At 36.7% G+C, this 20,196-nt stretch overlaps 6 protein-coding genes and 1 long non-coding RNA gene across 9 annotated transcripts; 4 read left to right on the forward strand and 3 right to left on the reverse strand.

The window, feature by feature from the left end:
- Positions 1-4: 4 nt before the first annotated feature.
- On the forward strand, positions 5-1,304 carry LOC18008648 (the record flags this gene model as incomplete). Its single annotated transcript, XM_006390061.2, has 4 exons — positions 5-293; positions 430-512; positions 601-885; positions 963-1,304. Coding segments are annotated over 4 exons (954 nt in total), but the record flags the coding sequence as incomplete, so codon positions are not given.
- LOC18008436 (alcohol dehydrogenase class-P) lies at positions 1,275-3,200 on the reverse strand. The gene is made up of 7 exons (XM_006390060.2): positions 3,110-3,200; positions 2,775-2,911; positions 2,637-2,683; positions 2,069-2,553; positions 1,827-1,984; positions 1,585-1,746; positions 1,275-1,486 (listed from the first exon to the last, which is right to left on the reverse strand). The coding sequence occupies exons 1-7, from the start codon at positions 3,141-3,143 to the stop codon at positions 1,370-1,372; spliced, it is 1,140 nt and encodes a 379-aa protein (XP_006390122.1). The 5' UTR covers positions 3,144-3,200; the 3' UTR covers positions 1,275-1,369.
- Positions 3,201-3,994: 794 nt separating this feature from the next.
- Positions 3,995-7,500, reverse strand: LOC18008562 (auxin efflux carrier component 6). Of its 2 annotated transcripts, none has more exons than XM_024151903.1 (7): positions 7,035-7,500; positions 6,244-6,875; positions 5,189-5,438; positions 5,009-5,094; positions 4,763-4,920; positions 4,506-4,582; positions 3,995-4,415 (listed from the first exon to the last, which is right to left on the reverse strand). In XM_024151903.1, exons 1-7 carry the CDS (start codon positions 7,463-7,465, stop codon positions 4,349-4,351), a joined length of 1,701 nt encoding a protein of 566 aa, XP_024007671.1. In that variant the 5' UTR covers positions 7,466-7,500; the 3' UTR covers positions 3,995-4,348. The 2 variants fall into 2 exon arrangements, with proteins under 2 accessions (XP_024007671.1, XP_006390124.1); XM_006390062.2 differs by having other exon boundaries at positions 5,189-5,444.
- A 4,803-nt stretch (positions 7,501-12,303) lies between these two features.
- On the forward strand, positions 12,304-13,889 carry LOC18008384 (peroxidase 13). The gene is made up of 4 exons (XM_006390063.2): positions 12,304-12,569; positions 12,697-12,882; positions 13,055-13,220; positions 13,374-13,889. Exons 1-4 carry the CDS (start codon positions 12,312-12,314, stop codon positions 13,772-13,774), a joined length of 1,011 nt encoding a protein of 336 aa, XP_006390125.1. The 5' UTR covers positions 12,304-12,311; the 3' UTR covers positions 13,775-13,889.
- Positions 13,890-14,953: 1,064 nt separating this feature from the next.
- LOC18008306 (psbP domain-containing protein 4, chloroplastic) lies at positions 14,954-16,783 on the reverse strand. The gene is made up of 5 exons (XM_006390064.2): positions 16,415-16,783; positions 15,853-15,956; positions 15,644-15,755; positions 15,289-15,516; positions 14,954-15,190 (listed from the first exon to the last, which is right to left on the reverse strand). Exons 1-5 carry the CDS (start codon positions 16,710-16,712, stop codon positions 15,126-15,128), a joined length of 807 nt encoding a protein of 268 aa, XP_006390126.1. The 5' UTR covers positions 16,713-16,783; the 3' UTR covers positions 14,954-15,125.
- Positions 16,784-16,921: 138 nt separating this feature from the next.
- Positions 16,922-17,854, forward strand: LOC112086751. 2 transcript variants are annotated; one of them, XR_002899615.1, is made up of 3 exons: positions 16,922-17,053; positions 17,159-17,632; positions 17,706-17,854. It is a non-coding gene; the product is annotated as an uncharacterized LOC112086751 (long non-coding RNA). The 2 variants fall into 2 exon arrangements; XR_002899614.1 differs by having other exon boundaries at positions 17,159-17,624.
- Positions 17,855-18,296: 442 nt separating this feature from the next.
- On the forward strand, positions 18,297-20,191 carry LOC18008491 (carboxyvinyl-carboxyphosphonate phosphorylmutase, chloroplastic). The gene is made up of 6 exons (XM_006390065.2): positions 18,297-18,678; positions 18,773-18,846; positions 19,094-19,176; positions 19,299-19,323; positions 19,407-19,582; positions 19,665-20,191. Exons 1-6 carry the CDS (start codon positions 18,389-18,391, stop codon positions 20,031-20,033), a joined length of 1,017 nt encoding a protein of 338 aa, XP_006390127.1. The 5' UTR covers positions 18,297-18,388; the 3' UTR covers positions 20,034-20,191.
- Positions 20,192-20,196: the final 5 nt, after the last annotated feature.

The raw sequence follows: 20,196 nt of genomic DNA on the forward strand, positions 1-20,196 counted from the left end.
GTCCTGTCGCGGAATTTTAGTTTGGTCTCCTCTGGACATAAGTCTTTCCGTCAATCGTTTTCGTTCGCCGCCGAATCTTCATTTTGGATTTCCGGCGACGCCGTTTCTTCGGGCGCCGAAATTTTCCTTGGAGACTCACGCAAAGAAGAATAAGAAGAAAACGAGTACCGTTGAACCGAAACCGAACAAAGTAGGAGAATTATTCTCCGAAGAAGAAGAGCTAACAAACAACAAAGATGAAGAAGAAGGAGAAGAAGAGGAGGAGGATGTTCTTCTCGAAGAATTTCTAGACGGTGCGTAATAATCATCCCTTAGTCCTCTCTCTCTCCTCTCTCTGTCTCTCTCCCTGTTTGTGGTCTGTTTTATGTAGCTTGAGTCTAGTTTCACTCTCTCCCTGTTTCTTTTCTGGCGATGTTCTTGATTCTACAGAGCTATTAACGGATGATGAAGACGGAGATGATGATTTTAATCTCGAGGAGGAGGAGTTCAATGAGAGTGAGGAAGAGCTCTATGTAAGTCTCTACTCATGATTAACTTGAGAGAGTAAGGAAAGAAAGATGGAATTTTTGCATAATATATGTATGTATGGATCTTTGAAAGGCGGGAGATGGAGGTGGTGGAGGAGGTATTGAGCTTGCTGGAACATTGTGGGACAAAGAAGCTTTGGCATTAGCTGAGAAAGTATGCGAGTCCTTTAATGGTGATTTAGGCATTTATGCTTTCAAGACTCTACCCAATTCCACCATACAAGTGCGGATTGAGCGGCTCACAAACAAATCCGGTTCTCCTACAATGGAAGACATTGAAGTATATTCAACAATCTACAGAGCAAAATTGTCTGAAGCTGAACTCGCCAAGTCCATACCGGACAATATCTCTCTAGAGGTTAGTCATATATAGACGTTGGTCCTTTCACAAATTTTGGTCTATTGACTCAACAGAATCTTGAACCTTGTGCACAGGTTTCATCTCCTGGTGTCGAAAGGGTAGTACGGATTCCACAGGACATGGACCGGTACAAGGACAGACCAATGTATGTAAGGTACGCTAACAAGGAAGCAGAGACCGAAGGTGATGGCATTTTCAGGCTGGTTTCTTTCGATGTGGAAGACAAAAGCTGCGTTTGGGGGATCGCAGATATTAGAGTAAACCGAGAGAAGGCAGGCAAAGGCAGACCTTTGAGCAAGAAGCAAAGAGAATGGCGACTCGAAACGTCTTTCGAGTCACTACGGTTAGTTCGTTTGCATTCTGAATGTTAAAACACACACGAAATCAAGGCAAAAGGAATATCTTTATTTAGTTTATTGCTGTGAGTACACAAAAGGCAACTAAAACACAAAAGTAGACATCATTGGTACGAGAATGGATTTCAAGCCCCCATGGTGATGATGCAACGGATACCCTCTCCCCTCGCCATGTAATCAAACGCCTTGTTGATCTCTGAGAAGGGCACTGAATGAGTGATGAACTTCTCAAGCTCCAACTCCTGTTGATAGAAATCACCAGAAAGAAAAACATTGATAATCTTTCTAAAGATCAAAACTTTTCAAGGAATGTTGTAAAAAGGAAAGGGATTGTCATTACCTTGTTCATGTACTGCTCGACGACCCCGGGAATGTCAGTTTTGGGTTTGTAGTTGCCAAAGAAAGTACCTTTGAGAGTCCTCTCATTCAGCAAATTCATCGGATGAGTCTTGAAGGCATCGTCTTTGCTTGGCACACCGACCAGCACGGCAACACCCCAACCCTGAAAACAACATCTTATGTATTAAGTTGGGATAAATGACAAGGGTCTGGTCGAGAAATCGATTTGAAAGGGAAGATTACATCATGAACACATTCAAATGCTTGAATCATGGCCTGAATGCTTCCAGTGCACTCCACACTCCGGTCCACACCACCGTCTGTCATCTCAGCGATCACTTGCTGAACTGGTTTGTCATGCTCTCTAGGGTTCACAAACTCAGTCACACCGAATTTCTTAGCTGCCAATAACATAAACAAACCTCAATGTAAGTAAGGAGACTAGAGAAGAGCACAAAAACAGAGACCATTATCATTCTTCATACCTTCCTCGAATCTGTTGGGGTTAAGGTCAACACCAATGATCCTCGCAGCACCAGCGATTCTAGCTCCTTCTGCAGCGGCTAAACCAACAGCACCAAGGCCGAAAATGGCAACACTTTGGCCTTTCTTTGGTTTAGCCACATTCAAAGTGGCTCCAAGCCCAGTGGATACACCACAGCTAACAATGCAGACTTTGTCAAGAGGAGCAGCCGGATTGATCTTAGCGACCTGACCAGAGTGCACCACAGTGTACTCACTGAACGTTGATGTCCCAAGGAAATGGTGAATCGGTTTGCCTTTGATGGAGAATCTCGATTCACCGTCGTGAATCATCGCGCCTCGCTCGGTGTTGATCCTGAGGAGATCACACATGTTTGATTCCTCCGAGTGGCAGTGACGGCAATCTCCACATTCTCCGGTGAAGATGGGCAACACGTGGTCACCTGGTGAAAGATCAGTTACTCCTTCTCCAACACTCTCAACAATCCTACACAACCAAAAAACAAATCTTTATCTCTAACCACTAAAACACCGAAATGAGAAAAGATTAGGCCTTTTATTGATTTTTACCCTCCAGCTTCATGGCCGAAAATACGTGGAAACAACGGCGTTTGTCCCTGCGGAATCAAAAATGTAAATTCAGAAATTTGTGATTCAGCTTCAGGATCAGAGATTGGTAATGAATTATGGGTCTCTAAAAGAATTTACCTTTGCTTCCCAGAAGTAAACATCGGTGTGGCAGAGAGAAGTGAAGAGAATCTTGATACGAACTTCGTGTTTCTGCGGCGGAGCAACCTCTACTTCCTCCATCACCAGTGGCTTTCCGGCTTCCCATGCCACAGCCGCTGCAAGCATCATAAAACGACACCGTTTGTAATTTCAATATAATCAACCGCATCATCATAGTTCATAAGAACCCGTATGGTTAAAAAAATCAAATCTCATTTAAAAAAAAACACTAATTAACAGAGAGTAAATCGATCATCGACGGATGGATTACTGTTTGAAAAAGAAAAGCCAGAATTTAAAAAAGATATAAAAACCTTTGCATCGAATAATCTGTCCGGTCGTAGACATTATCAACAGTGGTTATTAACTTGATCTTTAGTTTTGTTTGTGTGATTTGTGATTTGTGATTGTGAGAGAGGAGAGAAGTGATTTTTATAGCTGGTAAATGGAAGAGGTGTATTAACAGAAATGCCACTGGATTTAATTTTGTTGACGTGTAATCGTGTATAGATATTTTTCGGTTTGGCGTTACTAGGGGCGGTTTCGGCTTTGGTTTTGCCTTAGTCGGTCAAATAGTCTTACACTTGGCGTTGTTAGAATTCATCCACGTCAGATTGCTTTTCATTTTTTTTAATTAGTGCAATAAATTAAACTAAAACTCCGGTCTTAATTCTTTAGTCTTGGTGCTCACGCCGTGGTGTTTCTAAAAGCAGAAAGCGGATCAGCACCCACGGAATGCTTTGTTCCGGGCAGTTTTGTCTTTATTGGCTCTTAACAGTTAACGCTATTATTCTTGGCCATCAAGTTGAAAAAAAATTAATTTTGAAAATATGGAGCCATAATTAGCTATTCTTTGCCGTCACTCTCAAGTCTCAAAGATACGAGTATGAGTGTAGTTAATTGTTTCCTCGTCCCTTGTATTTCTTGCTGGAGTCACAGGACAGAAAATAAGATAATCAAAAGCTATTGATACGATTTGTACGTTTTCTAGTTATTACTTAATATAGACTACGAATTAATTGTTCTATATCGCTAAGTAAACGGTAAGATTTGTTATGAGTTGAAACAGAGTCATAGGAGGATGATGGAAATTTTAATTATTATTATTTTTTTTTTTTGAGAGTTTCATTAAGATTTCAAATATATATTTTGTTTTCAAATTAACTCGTGATCCATAATTGGATTTGATATTGATCGTTAACTATTACAAGAGTCTTCATGATGATTCCTATCTATATAAATCACGACTTCGCTATACATCATAAAAATCATTCAGCTCGAAGGAATCAAGGTGGAAATAATATTCACGATTAATTCCTACCTAAATTAAACCTCTAGTCACTACATACCCTCCATATATATGATCAATGTTTAATACATAATTTAAAACACGGCCCCTAACCATTTACCGGTAATTTCAATTCATCAATGTAACCGTTAATCTTTCTCACAAGCATTTTAGTAACAACACTTAAGAGCTCACGAATCTCTCTATTTCCACGGATTCTTTATTCATCGATCATGTGTGAATTATTTCCTCGTAGCGTTGTGAATCATAGGCCCAAGAGTACGTAGTAGAGAATAGTTACTGGTAAAGATACTATCATACCAAAGATAACCCTGAAAACAAAAACATATAAAAGTTCACATTAATCAAAAATCCCACATTTTTTCAAAACGTAAAAGTGATTTAAAAAATGAGCAACTCACAATGTACTGAGTAAGTCTGGATGCAAACCATACTCCCTCGCAAACACAAACGGTACTATCCCTTGCGGTAGAGCCGCCTATATGCATGAAACAAAAACATATCGGCCTCGTCGAGTTCACTAATATACTTCTAATTAATCAAAATTAATTAGAAAAAAGAACTATAGCCAGATGGTATATAATATATATATATATATGTTATGGTATACTAAATCGAAGCAAACTCTGAATACTAGATATGATGAACCAATTTTTACCTGTACGATGGCAGCATGTAACCTAGAACCTTTCAATCCGACAAGAATGGAAGCAGCAGCCATGAAAAGGGGACCTGAGATGAACCTAATCAACATCCCCATTGTCGCTTTCTTCACCCCACAAGTTATCATCTTTGGCTGCAGCGCCATGAATAGACCTGTCAATTTGAATGTGTTGAGCATTTGTATATACTTATAAACAAAATGATTTTATCTAGCTATCATGTAGGGAATTATCAGTCATACCTAAACTAAACATGGCCATTCCAAGTCCTGCATCTGATATTATCTTTATTGAAAATGCCACTATATTTGGCAGCGCTATATTCCATCTGCTCATTATTTATTTTAAGAAAAAAGACAGTAAGAGTTAACAATCAAAATTAAGGATTATAGACGGATGTAAGTAACTGTTAATTTACTTACCTGAAGGATATAAGTGACCACACAAGGCCTAAGAGGCTGGAATAAGTGTTAGGGTTTCGAGAAAGCTTGCGTCCCACGACAGTTAGTATGAGCCGCACCATCACAGTGGCACTTGGCATTTCTTGCTTGCCAATAGCAGCCACCGGAGCTGTGTTTTTCGCGGCCGCTCCTTCCTCCATGGAAGCAGCAGCACCGGCGGCCGTAGACGGTGGCGCAGCCTTAAGTGCGTCTCTGAAGCTGATCTCCTTCTCTGGTACTCATAGATAATCAGATTTACAAGTCAGCCAATACAGACACCAATATATAGTTTATATTTTTTTTTAAGAAACTAATTATAAGTCGTTTGTTAGTAAATAGTTGTGGAATTTACTAATTGAAACAGATAATTAAAAGAAAGAAATATAAAATCAGGCGTCGGTTTTGCTGATGATTACACACGTGCTGGACGAAAATGATAGTATCTCTCTCCCAGATAAAAAAAGTTTGACTTGTGAGAACCAAAAATATCGTGGGATACAAAAAGTCAACATCTTGTTGACCATTTTCGTGATTTTTATTGATTATAATAACTTTGCGGGTGGTATAATGGGTCCGCTTTATTTACATGCTTCATCATGTTGTTTCATTATTGAAAAAAAAAAATAATCAAGCTAACAAAATTGAAAAGTATGATTTTACCAAAAAAAAAAAAAAATTGAAAAGTATGCGCAACAAAAAATAAAACAAAAACATAATTGGGATTTAGTGATTAATATTGCTTAGAATATTATTATTTTTCGCAGAATTAGAATGAATTTTTTTATCTAGTATGGGATTTGGACAAAAAAAAAGGGAGAGACAAAAGCTAAGTTTTTATCTGGAAAAGCTGCATTTTATGGAGTCTCTCAATGTTTTTCCTAGTCATCGAATTTTGTTATAAACAAAGACAAACCAATAGAAAAATCTTTTGATAATAAATTAAATTAATACATGAAAGATGATGAAAATGACCAAGCGGCGTCGTGTCAGTGTTACGAAAACGAGAAAACGACACATCTTTCAAAAGAAAAACGTACCATTGATAGTATCCTTGGCTATATGTCTCTGCCCAGACTCCCACGTCATCTTCGGCGACGAAGTATGCCGGAATATTCTCCCGGCGACGGGAGATTTCATCCAAACCGGCGTACCGGTTCCGTTAACGTCGAGCTCGTTGAAGTTCGAGGCACGTGGCGTCGGCTGCAGCGAGTAAGCATCAGAGGAAGCATAACCCGAGAGCCTCCTCGGGCTAACTCCACATCCGGGTCGAGTAAACCCGAACCCGCCTAAATCTCCGTTACAAAACATGATCTCGTTATTACCGTTATAAAACTGAAGCGTACCGCTTCCTCCGCCGTTAAAGAAACAGTTAGGAGTGTTGACGGAGAAAATCTCGGCGTTAGAAAGGTTTGATGCTCGAGGGGTTAGGCACAAAGAGGAGGAGAGAACGGAATCGGGTACTGACGATATGGACCGTCGGATCCTGAGCCTGATCCGACCGTTGATATCGGTTTCAGTTTCTGTCCGAAGCGGATCCATGCCGTCTAACGAGATGACGTCATCGTCGACTTGGATCCTGGCAATGGACCCGGCCGCTTGACCCGGAAACTCTGTTCGGATAAGCAACCTCGCTGCACGGAGTTCAAAGAGGAAGAGTAGTAGAGTATACCTACACATGCATATATTCACACATTTAATATCATATAATTGTTATAAAATAATTCAACCAACCAAAGAAACACATACAAATTTTTTTTTAACACATAATTATTGATAACTAGATAATAGTAAGCTTTAGATAAAAAAATAATTCTGATGAAGAACGTACCAAATGATGCATTGAAGAACAACGAGCTGGACCATGAGATTCTGAGTGTAATCACCGTACATGGCTTGAAGCAAAGGGATGCCCATAACGAGAGTGTTAGGGAGAGTGGCGATGGAGAAGAGAGTGATGAGCCAATCGAGACCACCGGATTTGAAGAAAACGGCCCATAGAGAGAGCAAAACGAAGACCATGAGTTTGGACAAAGTGTCGGCGACGATGAACATCGTGTCCATTTTGTAAGGGTTGTTTTGTGAGATGAAGTGGAAAGAGAGGACTGGGACGGCGAAAACGGAGACAAAACGGTTGATCCCGGAGCATTGCTCCGCCGTGAAGATCTTCCACCACTTGACCGATCCATAGGCTACGAACATGGCGAAGTAGAGTGGTGTCATTGCACACATCACTTTGTAGAATTCGCTTCCCGTTATCATCTTCGATCTCTGCTTTGATTCTTCTTCTTCTTTCTTTCTTGTTGGTTAAGGTGTGTAGGTTAAGTTATGTGCAAATGCGTTTGTGTGTGTTGGGTTATATAGGGACTTGTTGACGAGATTACCCCTAGTTTACTCGTTATTTGCGTATACATCATAATTAATATAATGACATATCATAGTTTTCATATTGTTCTAACTTTTTAAAAAGTAATATTTTAGAATAAGTTCATAAAATAGTTTTCTATATCACTATTTGCATTATTTCTCTTTATTTATTGTATAACTTTTCTTACCAATCAACAGAGAAATATATATCGCAAAAACAGTTGAGTTACCATAGTTTTGGAAAGTCTATATCTAATTAATTACTATAGTTTTGAAAAAAAAAAATCTTAAACCCTAATCCCAAACACACATCTGTTTACATTTTGATTATGTTATAACATAGATTAGGAGATGCAGAGTAGCTTCTTTTTAAAAAAAAAAAAAAAATGAGGCGGATTTCTAATTTACTATGGTTTGGCATAAATAATACCGATAAATCTATAACAAAATAAATTACTGTAACAATTTTCTTACTTATAAAGACCTTCATCTTCAACATAACTACATAAGTATAACTCTGATGTTAAACAAAAAAAGAAGCATAACTCTTTCTTCAAGAGTCTATAATAAAAATAAATAATGGTAACCAAGAAAAAATAAGCCATTTTGTATACCCAAGTCGCAAGTCCTGGTATCCAGTGTTTTGTCTAAGTAGGCTTTTCACCCTCTTATTATCTACCTAACTATGTTTTTTTTCTTTTTTTTTTTTCTCTTGGTTATGATTAAGTTTGTTGCTTTTGGTGTATTAATTTTACAATGAGAAACGAAAGTGTTGTTCATAGCCAATTACCGCAATGAGGAGTAGAATAATATTTGTACCATATATAATATAAATTTTACCAAATCAACATATACCTTCGTTACTACAAAACCAGTGCCAAAATAGGATGAAATAGAGACGGATATACCTTCGTTGTTACAAAACCAGTGCCGAAATATGAAATAGAGACGGACGAGGATAAATAATTTCGTTGATATAGAGTTATTTTATCAACACATTATGAAATACAGATGAAAACTACTCATTACCAGTTTGTTAAGAAATAAACTAATTTGCAGCAAACTCGGACAAAATAATTAATCGAAAGCATGTGTTTATCCACAAACTCTCACACTTTGTGCTTTGTCAAAATAGGCTTTCCCCCAGATTATCCCCCTAACTCGTTTGTTTTCTTCTCTTGCTTACGATTAATCTTGTTGTTTCTGGTGTATTTTATAATGGAAAACTAAATTTCTATTTAGGCCAAAATCTACCACGAATACATGGATAACAATCAAGATGAAAATAATTCAGATTTAAATCTTTTTAATCAAAGCCACCTAATTTGATGGGTCACTAATAAATCATAATTTCTAGTATCTGTCTCAAAATAAAATAAAATATATATAGTACAGTTTTACTCGTCTTATAAAATTATGGAAAGCCAACATGTCTGAAACTAATAAATGTTTGGAACTTCTGACCATAGTGATTGTCATGATCTTGTTGCAGTTGTACTAACACTAAAATATGCCAATTATAATAGAAGCAAATAGTCTATATAAAGATAATTGTCTTGTTAATATATTCACGTTCTTACAGTATTACATACATATATACATATATTGTGTATATAGATGTGTGTGTGTGTGTGTGTGTTTGTGTAAAAGAAAGGGAAGGAGATCCTCATAGAATCTAAGTTCAATGATATTAGCGCAATGGGTGGAGACTTACAGTGTTAGCCTTTTGCTTTAAAGCTTAAAAGCCTTTAGCCTTTAACCTTTTGGCAATTGCAAAAACTAAGCCATACGTAACCTTTTTCTCATTAAAGAAATAAAATTATTTTGTCAACGAAAGGCTACACAAAAGTTTGGGATTATTGATTCCGTCCTATATGTCTAACCTAATATAAATAATCTTAACTAATCCTACTATTCATATTAACATGAAGACAAGAGTTCTGTAGGATATATTATAAAACAACGTTTAGATATGATTATATTTCCCAATGTGTAATGGCATTAAAGCCTCTTTTAACCTTCTATTGTCTGTATATATAAGTACACACATAAATCTGACAAAGAAATTTGGAATAAGCAAGTTTCTTTCTCGTGTAATGTTTTCCGTTCATTCTATATTTAAATTAATTAACATAGTCTCTCTTTAACATTTTACCAACAAAAAAATCGTCTCTTTAGGTTACCACCATAGTATACATATGAAAAGTTGTGAATAAAAAATGTATGAGGTCTTCATTAATATGTATAAAATTTAATATTAAAAGAAAAATATACCTGAGAAAAATATAGCAAAAAGAAGGTAGATGATGATGAGAAGGAAGACTAAGACGAAGCGCATGGGATCGAGGAAAGGGGAAGAAATGAATAGAAGTGGGATATTGTGGGTAGGTTATAAAATCAAATCAGCTTCAAGTGCGGAAAATGATATTTAACGAAAAAAAAGTGCGGAAAATGATGGTTTCATTTCAAAATTCTAAACTACATACTCAATTATATTTAGAAATAAAAAAAGGAAAATCTGGAAAGTGAGTGAAAAAAATGGTCTGAGAAAAGGGGGCAAGAACTAAAATGTGTCTGGTCTAGTCATTGGAAAGGGAGAGAGAGAGGTTGGGAGTGTGGATATCAAAGGAAAGTGACATAACATATGTTTTGCATCTTTCTAACTCTCTTCTCTTCGCGTGCCATCAATTCATCATTTTGTTCGTTTCTTATTTTTGTTTCATTGGCTCATTTTCCACCAACTTCTGTATTTTTCGTTACAAACATGGGTACATTATTCCGTCTTGTCAATGTATATATGATAGATATTTAGATACGGGCAAATATCAGGTATTTGTTGTTGCAATACATTTTCTAAACGAATCTCTATGACTATAAGTTCATCGTTTTCTTGATATTTAACGAAAAAATATAGAATTTCTAAACGATCTTGACTATGTAAACAGGCTTTATGTGTATTTTTTTTTCAAAAATCGATATTCATAAAATGTATTAGTGTAATTTTTGTGTGTACAAATAACGTAAATGCAAATCGCTTATCTTTCCGTTAAATTAGTAATTATTGTTCTAAACATAAACGGAGGATTATTCCCGTTCCTACACTCAGGTTTGGTCTTGAGCTCTTATCTTGCAATGAAATATCTGATGGGCCCAATTCTTCGTATTATTTTGTTACAAGCGTAAAATATAACATTTTTTTAATATAATAATTTCGTTATTACAAATAAAATGTTACTATTAAAAAATGTAGCACAACTTTGAAATAGTTAATGCTGATGTCAAATAAAAATACTAATAGTGATGCTGATTGAAAAATAAAGAGCAAATTCCAATGAAAATACCAAATTAATGTTTCCAAGACCTCCGCCAGTTCAAAGACTTGAGCCATTGTCACCTTGTGATATAAAAACATACAAAAGAATGCAATTAATTTCAAGAAATTTTATTTTTTCTTCAATGAGATATCTTGTAGCTACATCTTTATCTTTCTTATACCTTACCAAATTTTAATTGATTTAGTATAAAAATTTTTTTCAACTGTCTTAATTAAAGTTCCTTATACGAGCTTCGTGAAACACTAGATCAGTACCCAAGTGTCAGTCTCCTGATCAGTTGTTGTTCTCTCCTCTTTTTTATTTCTCACAATTGTGACAGTTTTTAAATGCAGAAAATTTCTGATCATAACCGTGACCGTTAGCCAAAGCCCATTCTCCATCTACCATAGTACCATACTTAACTTTCTATCTCGCTCTCTCTCTTACAATCTTTCAATCGAGCCTCTCTGTTTTATAAACTCAAAGAAAGAAGACGATACAGAAATAGCAAAACTACAAGAAAAATCCTTGGCTGTAATCAGAATTAAACCGGCTTGCACGTGTTCCTCACGTGACAAAGCTAACCTTGTTTTCTTGAAACCTTCTAGCGAGAGTCGTTCACATGCAAAGAATATTCATCCGATCCGATCACTTGTTACACCTACTTACACTTCTATCAAATTTGTTGCCATGTGCAGTCATTTGTTTGAGCTTTTGTGATATTCACATTGACAATTTGCAGAGCAAACAAAAGACGTTACGATGGATTTCAGTATATATCTCTTTAATTTATTGCACATGCAGTTTTATAGCTTTAACACTCGCCACGTTATTCTAAATTATCCACGTTGAGTTTTTTTCCATTCAAAATTATATAATTTATAAAAAAGAATTATTAAATTTTGTTTATGGTCAAAGGAAATATTTATAATTAGCTTTCCATATATTGTCTAGTTTTAAAGAAAAAGACAGCCAAAATTGGAAGTAAAAAATTGATTTACTATGTATTATCTACTATTATATATTGTCTTTTTACTATATATTGTTATGGCTTCTGGTGGAACAAGAACTCGAACTTTTTTATTTTTATTTTTATTTTTGTGTTATTATTTATTGTTATGGCTTGTGGTGGAACAAGAACTCATTATTTGGAAAAAATAAATGAAAGAAATGTACTTTATCGAATATGCATGTTAGTATATTTTGTTTATAAGTTACTAAAATACTTTTTACAAAATCGAATTAAAAGGTTTGTCACTTATCGGAAGCATTTTACGCGGTAACAGCTATATGCAATGAATGACATAAAGTCAAAAATATGAAAAGATATATATATATATTTATTATATTGAATCCTCCTCTATGGATATAAATACAGACCAAATAATAAACTTTGCAACTTACCTTAAACAAGCAACATAAAAAAAATGAGCCGTATTGTACGAGAGAGTACATCAAATAATTTCTTTAGTCCGAAAATGATCAGTGCTGCAATATTTATAGTTTTGTTTTTTCTTCATAATCAATTCAGTCTCTCAGAGGCACAACTCCAATTTGGGTTCTACTCAAAAACATGTCCATCAGCAGAATCCATCGTCCGTAACGCTGTTCAACAGTCAATGACCCGCGACCCCGGAAATGCTGCTGTCTTACTCCGTCTCCATTTCCACGATTGCTTTGTCGAGGTCCATTCCAAAATCTAACATAAAATTAAGGACAATTTATTATCTATCTCTTCTCTTACACTTACATCATATGATGTTTTGTTCCGAGTTAGCTGACATAATTTGGTTTGGTTTATATATGTTGGAGGGTTGTGATGGGTCGATTCTAATAAAACACGAAGGAAATGATGACGAGAGATTTGCTGGGGGTAACGCTGGTGTGGGAGGTTTTGATGTTATAGACGAAGCCAAATCAGAGCTTGAACGTCAGTGTCCGGGCGTTGTGTCTTGCGCCGACATCGTTGCTCTTGCTGCTAGAGATGCTGTTGCTGAGGTAACACTTGATTAGTTTCAACAAATTGAGTCCTACTCATTTTATATTTGTCAAAAATTTGTCAAGAGGATTAAAATATAAAGGAAAAATTGGTGACTTCTTTTTATCCAAAATTGTATTATATAGTTTCTTGGTAAAGTATAAAACTCTGATACTGAATATTATTAAACAGGCAAAAGGACCTTTTTACGAGGTTCCAACAGGACGAAGAGATGGTAACACTGCAAAGTTGAGTAACGCTGCGAACTTGCCAGATGCTCAAGATTCCATAAACATTTTGAAATCCAAATTCAGAGAAAAGGGGCTTTCAGATAAAGATCTTGTACTTCTTAGTGCTGGTACTTCTAATAATCTCGACAACTTGATTAACTTTTTTTCATTTGTTTAAATAACTAGGAGGTTTATGATCGAAATCTGTATATATTTCCTCAAGCCAAAGATTGTATAGTATAATCCTTCCCGTTTATAATTAATTTTATTCATGTTTATAGGTGCACATACTATTGGCACAACAGCGTGTTTCTTCGTTAACCCACGTTTAGATGCTCAAGACCCCACGATAAACCCAGAGTTCTTCCAAGTGTTGAGGTCAAAGTGTCCACAAGGTGGTGATGTTAATGTCAGAATTCCGTTGGATTGGGAAAGCCAGTTTGTGTTCGACGACCAAATCTTGCAGAACATCAAAAATGGCAAAGGAGTCATTCTATCAGACTCTGTTTTGTATCAAGACAATAATATGAAGAAAATCATTGATTCATATTTGGCCAATAACGGGAGTTCGAAAGCGAATTTTGCTGTGGATTTTGCTGAAGCCATGGTAAAGATGGGTACCATTGGGGTGAAGGTCGGTGTTGAAGGAGAGATCAGACACATATGCAATGCTACAAATTAGTTTCGATTAACAAATGCTCATATTAAAGTAAATGCATATTAAATATCCAATCCGAATATGTTGGATTTAAATAAATATAATGATCAATGATTCTTAGGACTATGATAAAAACATGTAAACAAAATAATATGATTAAACATTGAACTATTATAAACAAATTTGTTATTACTTTTGAATCTTATAATATCAGCGGAAAAAGAAGGTTAGAGAGTTTAAACCTCGGTTTAGAAGGACACTAGGACAAATAAGAAGAAGGAAAAAATGTTTGGTCGAAACCATTTTACTTTGATGGATCTTAAAATTTCAATTCTTTCCCATGGATGAGTAATAAAAAAATATATAATAAGTATATAATAAGTATTTTTAATCAATGAATTATCAAGAATCTATGACGAAAATAAAATATTTAGTCAGCTAATACGTTTAATTCAATTCTTATCTTATTCTAACATAGATGATGATACGGTGCTAGACTTATGTTCATTTTTTTGCATATTTTTTGCTCATATTTTCCTTACTTTGTGCTAATTAATGATGATATTGTGCTAACAAATTAAAATGCATTTTAATAATAGAACAATTCGTAATGAGCAAACGTTATCTTGATATATGATGGACTCTAAACCTATTATAAATGCACTGGATTTTATAATATAGAAAACGTGGTAATCGATATTATAACAAAAAGTAAGGTTTTATTAAGCATATTTTTAGTTGTATGAAAAACATCAAAACAACACTTTACACGAAATAGTTCTACGAAAGTAAGGTTTTATTAAGCATATTTTTTTAGTTGTATGAAAAACATCAAAACAACACTACACGAAATAGTTTTAGGAGGGTGAAATGAGTGGAAATGTAGAGGTTTTTAGTGAAAATTTTCTTCTTTAAATTTAATTTGCAGTATATATAATTAAACAGTAGTAAAAGAGATCACGAGAATGAATAAAATTAGACAAAAAATGCAAGAAAATCTTTAAGGAATAAAAAAATGTAAAATCAACGTCGATCCAAACATAAATAAAAGAAGTCCTAAATAAAAATGGCAAAAAAGCCTCAAAAATTATAAAGGCAAAACAGGTGTTCACATATCACTGACTCTCCAGAAGATAATCTAATTCCGATGTTGAACTTTGTTTCATGGGTTGATTCTTTCTTATGATTCTAAGTCAATAAGAGCCCATGCCAAACTTGGTTTACTGCTCGTATTTGGTCAACTGTAAAATTACAGGATACTCAACCAGTCAACCTTATACAAATTTACATTAAGTACGATTGATCATCCATAAACTGTTGAGTCATTTGTAGAAGAACCGATGAATAAAATTAAAAAAAAAAACAGAAAATGCCTCTAAACAACACGGAACGAAGTAGCTATCCTCTTCAGATCCTTGTAGTATCTCTTCCATTGAAGCCCTGTAGCACCAAACATAAGCAATCCAATTATGTGTAAAACCACCAAAAATGTTCACCGTGTCATTGAATCTCTGACTAGAAGAGTGATTTTGACTCACCGTTGCCGGTGACACTGAACAAGTAAAGGCGGTTTCCGGCAGCTGTTGCGGTGATCAGTACATGAGGCGGCTCTAGCTCGAACTGGTAATAGAGTCTCCCATCGTGTTCTGCTACATTTGAACTTAACACTTTCCCTTCCACGTTTTCTCCAATAACTTCCGGTCCAAATGCGTTGATCACCTTCTCTGGTGGTCCAATATTTTCAATCTTTGCGTCTTCCCCAAGATCTGTCGAACAATATCATGTAAGTAGAACACACAAACAGAACCAGACCTGCATTGCATTGCTTCCAACTCAAAAGACTAATACTTTGATGAATCTTTCAATAGCAGAGATACTGAATATACCACTTACTATCTGCAAATCTTAGAACGGGAGCGACAATAACAGACAAGCGGCCTTCTTTAGGATTAGCAAATCTCAAGTCAATCTCGGTGCCACCAAGATCAGCGATCGATACAGGTACCTATCGATTATAACAATGGAGAAAGAAAGAATCTCAAGATATGACTAAAACAAACAACATAGCAAGGAAGAGAGAGACAAGAACCGAGTCACGGAACCTCGTTCCAATCTTGAGGAACCGAAAAGGAGTAAGGGATAATAGGACTCCAGCCAACGCCATGCCCTCCTGACTTCTCGTCTGGTCTACGGTATGTTCTCCAACCTGTCTGAGCATTACAATTACATTTTCACCAACGACTAGCTATCTAGTTTAATACATATACAACTCTCAGAGAACCAGCACCATCAATGTCCAAAGCTTTAACATTTACGAATCTTTTATCATACTTTTGACTATCTACATATAAAAATCCAGTTTTCATACACTTAAGTTAACAAAGTTTATCATACTCCGAACGGATTATAGTTCTTCATATACATAGGATACAACTCCCAACCAGGACCATCAGTGTCCAAAGCCTATACATTTATGCATCTATGATCAAACTTAAATCTTTGACTATCTATCTATATGTTACAAATGCAATCTCAATATACATACACCTAATTAAAAAAAAAAAATTAATCTTTAGGTTGCGTTTTCACAATCTAACCAATTATTGTTCTTCTTGTTTATGGATATTCAAGCAAATCCAGAAGAAGACGAAGAGTGAAACGAACCTTCATCATCAGGTTCGGACAGACCAGGAACTCTTCCGGCGAGAAGACCCTGTTTGACGACGGCGAATCCTTCCCCTGGAAACCCTAAAGCCGTCGAAGAGACCAACGAGAACCCAGAAGCCGTCGCTAAAATCGATCTTCTACTCAAAACTCTAGCACACCACTCGTCTTCGCGTCCTCCCGGGATTGATTTCGGTCTTGGAATCTCGCCGTCGATTCTGTGATGAGCGGCGACTTTCTTGTGGTGGGGATGACCGGAAAAACTGACGCAGTACCGGAGCAGAGCTGTCTCCATCATTCGTCTGATTTCGAACCAAACGAATCCGAGAAATGGCGTTTGATCAGCAGATGGTGGCTCATACCCGACTTGGTTTTGTGATAGATACTCATCGTTTTCTAGCCTCACACGTGGCACCACCGTGTAATCTGAGGATGAAATTATTCCATTTTTGAAGATTCTCGTGGAATGTGTAAAAACCCTTTTTTAAGTGTTGAAACTACTACTCAACCAAATCTAGCTGCTCTGTTCTTGAACTTTTTTCATTTCATCTTGAAATTTTTACCTGTAAAGTTGAAGGAAACAGAGATATTATTCAGTCTTCATCTAAATCAAACAAAAATCAAGCTTCTCTCCGCCTGGTAAAAACACCGTTCGCCTTTTTATAAAAAAGATCATGTCTTTATAATGAATTTATTGTTTAAGCAGTTTAGTGTTTTCTTCCTCTGTTTCCTTTGTGTCAAAAGACAACACAGTGAGACCACAATCAATGGAACAGGAGCATTAATCGAAACAGTCTATGTTGTAATCTTTCTTGTCTTTGCTCCTACGATGGAGAAAGCTAAAATCTTTGGCATTTTCACATGAGTCCTTACCATTTTCTCCAAAGTCGCTCTTGTCTCTCTCTTAGCCCTCCATTGGAAACTCAAGGAAGCTAGCATGTTACAGCCACCATTTTCTCCATCATCATGTACGCTTCTCCACTCGTTATCAGTCTATCATGGTAAGTGAAGAATTACAGAAAAACGTTCCTCAACTGATTTCTCCCCAAAATGTTGTTAGATATCGTTTGGTGGTGACGTGATTTCAGAGATGTGTATTTAAGACAAAGAGCGTAGTGTACATGCCATTCTTCTTGTCCCTTTTGGCTTGTTTCTCTGCGGAACATTGTGGGTTTGTCTATGGCCTCATTGGGAGGGATCATTAGTTTCAGTAAGTTAGTAAGTTCCCTTCTTGTGACTTACTTGGGATGGAAGCAAGGCTTTTGTATTGAGTTTTAATTTTTTCTTACAGATCCCAAATGGATTCGGGTGTGCATTATGAAACAACAAAGGCGAGGAAACCGAAAAGATAAACAAAATGTGGCCATTGCCAATGGAAAAGCAGAGGAACATGTCCTGATAATTGCTCTAATATGTAAAAGATTATTTTTGATGATGAGATGTCCTGATAATTGGATGTTGTGGTCCCAAATTTTCTGACAAGAAAAAGACATAACACATTCATCACGTATACAGGAGCTCAAATAAATCTCACTATTCACTTATGCAACAAGAAAACGGTACAAACTTAACCGCTTCTAACCGCGTAATAATGGCTAACCAATCAAATTATTTATTCCCAAGTAATTCAAGTTGCATCAATCGAGCTTAGATGGTTAACACTTTTGGAATAAAGTCAAGACAGATCGCCTAACGACCTAACCAACTGAGCTAAATCAGCTCTCAATCAAATTATTGGTTCATTTTAGATTCCGGTTTACTCAAGAACGATAGGATAAGAGTGACCAAGATAACCACGCGCTGTCTATCAAAGTCAAAAGCGCGTGGGTTCTGTCTACGTGAACCAAACCTCAGCTTTTGGTCCATTAATCGGCCTCGGTTTTCTCGTCTCCCTTCTCCAATTAAACGGCTTTGATAAGAAAGAGAGAGAGCGAGAGACAGAGAAGAAAGACTTATCGAGCTTGGATTCGAAGAATGTCGATGCTCATGGCGCTCAAAACCACTTCCCTTTGCAGCACCTTAAACCTGACTCCTTCACCTAGAATCCAGACGAATCCTCGCGCGGCGAGATCGGTGAATCCGACGGCGAGAATCCAAACACGTATCCATCGTCTGATTGAAGACCAAGGCATTGTCCTTATGCCTGGATGCTACGACGCCTTATCGGCCGCCATCGTCCAACAGACCGGATTCTCCGCCGGTTTTATCTCCGGTTACGCTCTCTCCGCTTCTTTATTGGGAAAACCCGATTTCGGTTTGCTAACGTGCGCCGCCAGTGACTCTCTCACTCTCTCTCTCTTTATTTTTTTTTGTTTGTTTCTACGCTGTCGTTTTATTGGTTTTCTTTTGTCGTTTTAGACCGCCGGAGATGGCTGCGACGGCGAGGTCGGTGTGTGCGTCAGCTCCAAATATACCCATCATTGCAGATGCCGGTAAAGTTTCGATTTTGGTAAAGTTTCGATTTTGGTTGTAAACTTACTCGATCGATCAAAATGGTCAAAGAAATTGCTATGAACGCAAGTAACATAGCAAAAGCTTGTTGATTTTTTGATTAAGAGCATGGCTGACACGAAATCATCAATCTTTCTCTTGCTTATTATAGTTTATTGATAGCTCTTTGAATTGTATCCAGAACTCTTATCTTAGGTGATTCTCTAGCTTTCGTTTGATCTGATTCAGATACCGGTGGAGGAAATGCGCTAAACGTTCAAAGAACTGTAAAGGACTTGATCGCAGCTGGTGCTGCTGGTTGCTTCCTTGAGGTAAAACTTGGCCTCAGGTTCTTTGATCAATTTTTTCTATCTCGGAATTGTTCAATGCTCTTTTAGTCTTGTCTATTTCAGTTTACTTGTTGATTTAACAATTTGTTGGTTATTCTTCTTAGGACCAAGCATGGCCAAAGAAATGCGGTAAGTGTCAAGTGTGACATCTTCTTCTTCGACTTCGAAGTCACTGTTAAATGTTTTTATGATCTGACTGGCTTTTCGTGTAGGTCACATGCGCGGCAAACAGGTTATATCAGCAGAAGAACATGCAGCCAAGATAGCATCAGCCAGAGACGCTATTGGAGATTCCGACTTCTTTCTTGTCGCAAGAACAGACGTGCGTGCTACTTCTGCAAAATCAGGTCTTGAAGACGCCATTGCGCGAGTTAATCTCTACATGGAGGTAACAAATCATTATAAAAGAAATAAACAAAGAAATTTTGTGTCAAATATTAAACTAAACAGATTTTGTTGTAATTGTGAAGGCTGGAGCGGATGCTTCCTTTGTGGAGGCTCCGAGAGATGATGATGAGCTCAAGGAAATCGGAAAACGTACAAAGGGTTACAGAGTTTGCAACATGATTGAAGGTGGAGTCACGCCATTGCACACCCCTGAGGAGCTTAAAGAAATGGGTTTTCACTTGATCGTTCACCCTCTAACCGCACTCTATGCATCCACTCGAGCTTTGGTCGATGTACTCAAGACTCTTAAAGAAAACGGAAGCACTCGAGATCACTTGGAAAAGATGGCTACCTTTGAGGAATTCAATACTTTGGTGGATTTAGAGTCATGGTTTGAGCTTGAAGCTCGCTACTCAAACCTTAGGAACGCTCTTGGGACAACAAAATCATGAAGAGGCTACGACACAGACGCAAGTTTCTCCTTTTTTTTTTTAACTCTCTCAAGCTTAAATTTGTTTCCTATTTTTTGTTCAGACGATTATTTGAGCAATGGTCTCATCAATAATGTAACTTTTTCAGTCGTAAAGAAATTCGTATTTCCAATTTAGCAGAATA

This window comes from Eutrema salsugineum, unplaced genomic scaffold (genome assembly GCF_000478725.1).
Source record: "Eutrema salsugineum unplaced genomic scaffold, Eutsalg1_0 scaffold_9, whole genome shotgun sequence".
Classification (NCBI taxonomy): domain Eukaryota; kingdom Viridiplantae; phylum Streptophyta; class Magnoliopsida; order Brassicales; family Brassicaceae; genus Eutrema; species Eutrema salsugineum.

Coding starts and splice junctions, on each gene's coding strand:
- LOC18008436 (XM_006390060.2), bottom strand. CDS start 3,143: ATGTCTACGACCGGACAGATTATTCGATGCAAAG. Junction 1,747..1,826: donor CATTTGAATGTGTTCATGAT/GTAATCTTCCCT, acceptor TGTTGTTTTCAG/GGTTGGGGTGTTGCCGTGCT. Junction 1,487..1,584: donor TCGAGCAGTACATGAACAAG/GTAATGACAATC, acceptor TTCTATCAACAG/GAGTTGGAGCTTGAGAAGTT.
- LOC18008562 (XM_006390062.2), bottom strand. CDS start 7,465: ATGATAACGGGAAGCGAATTCTACAAAGTGATGTGTGCAATGACACCA. Junction 5,445..6,243: donor AGCCAAGGATACTATCAATG/GTACGTTTTTCT, acceptor ATTATCTATGAG/TACCAGAGAAGGAGATCAGC. Junction 5,095..5,188: donor TGGTCACTTATATCCTTCAG/GTAAGTAAATTA, acceptor AATAATGAGCAG/ATGGAATATAGCGCTGCCAA.
- LOC18008384 (XM_006390063.2), top strand. CDS start 12,312: ATGAGCCGTATTGTACGAGAGAGTACATCAAATAATTTCTTTAGTCCG. Junction 12,570..12,696: donor TCCACGATTGCTTTGTCGAG/GTCCATTCCAAA, acceptor TATATGTTGGAG/GGTTGTGATGGGTCGATTCT. Junction 13,221..13,373: donor TCTTGTACTTCTTAGTGCTG/GTACTTCTAATA, acceptor TCATGTTTATAG/GTGCACATACTATTGGCACA.
- LOC18008306 (XM_006390064.2), bottom strand. CDS start 16,712: ATGATGGAGACAGCTCTGCTCCGGTACTGCGTCAGTTTTTCCGGTCAT. Junction 15,957..16,414: donor GTCCGAACCTGATGATGAAG/GTTCGTTTCACT, acceptor ATGCTCAGACAG/GTTGGAGAACATACCGTAGA. Junction 15,756..15,852: donor TTCCTCAAGATTGGAACGAG/GTTCCGTGACTC, acceptor TATAATCGATAG/GTACCTGTATCGATCGCTGA.
- LOC18008491 (XM_006390065.2), top strand. CDS start 18,389: ATGTCGATGCTCATGGCGCTCAAAACCACTTCCCTTTGCAGCACCTTA. Junction 18,847..19,093: donor ACCCATCATTGCAGATGCCG/GTAAAGTTTCGA, acceptor GATCTGATTCAG/ATACCGGTGGAGGAAATGCG. Junction 19,583..19,664: donor GAGTTAATCTCTACATGGAG/GTAACAAATCAT, acceptor GTAATTGTGAAG/GCTGGAGCGGATGCTTCCTT.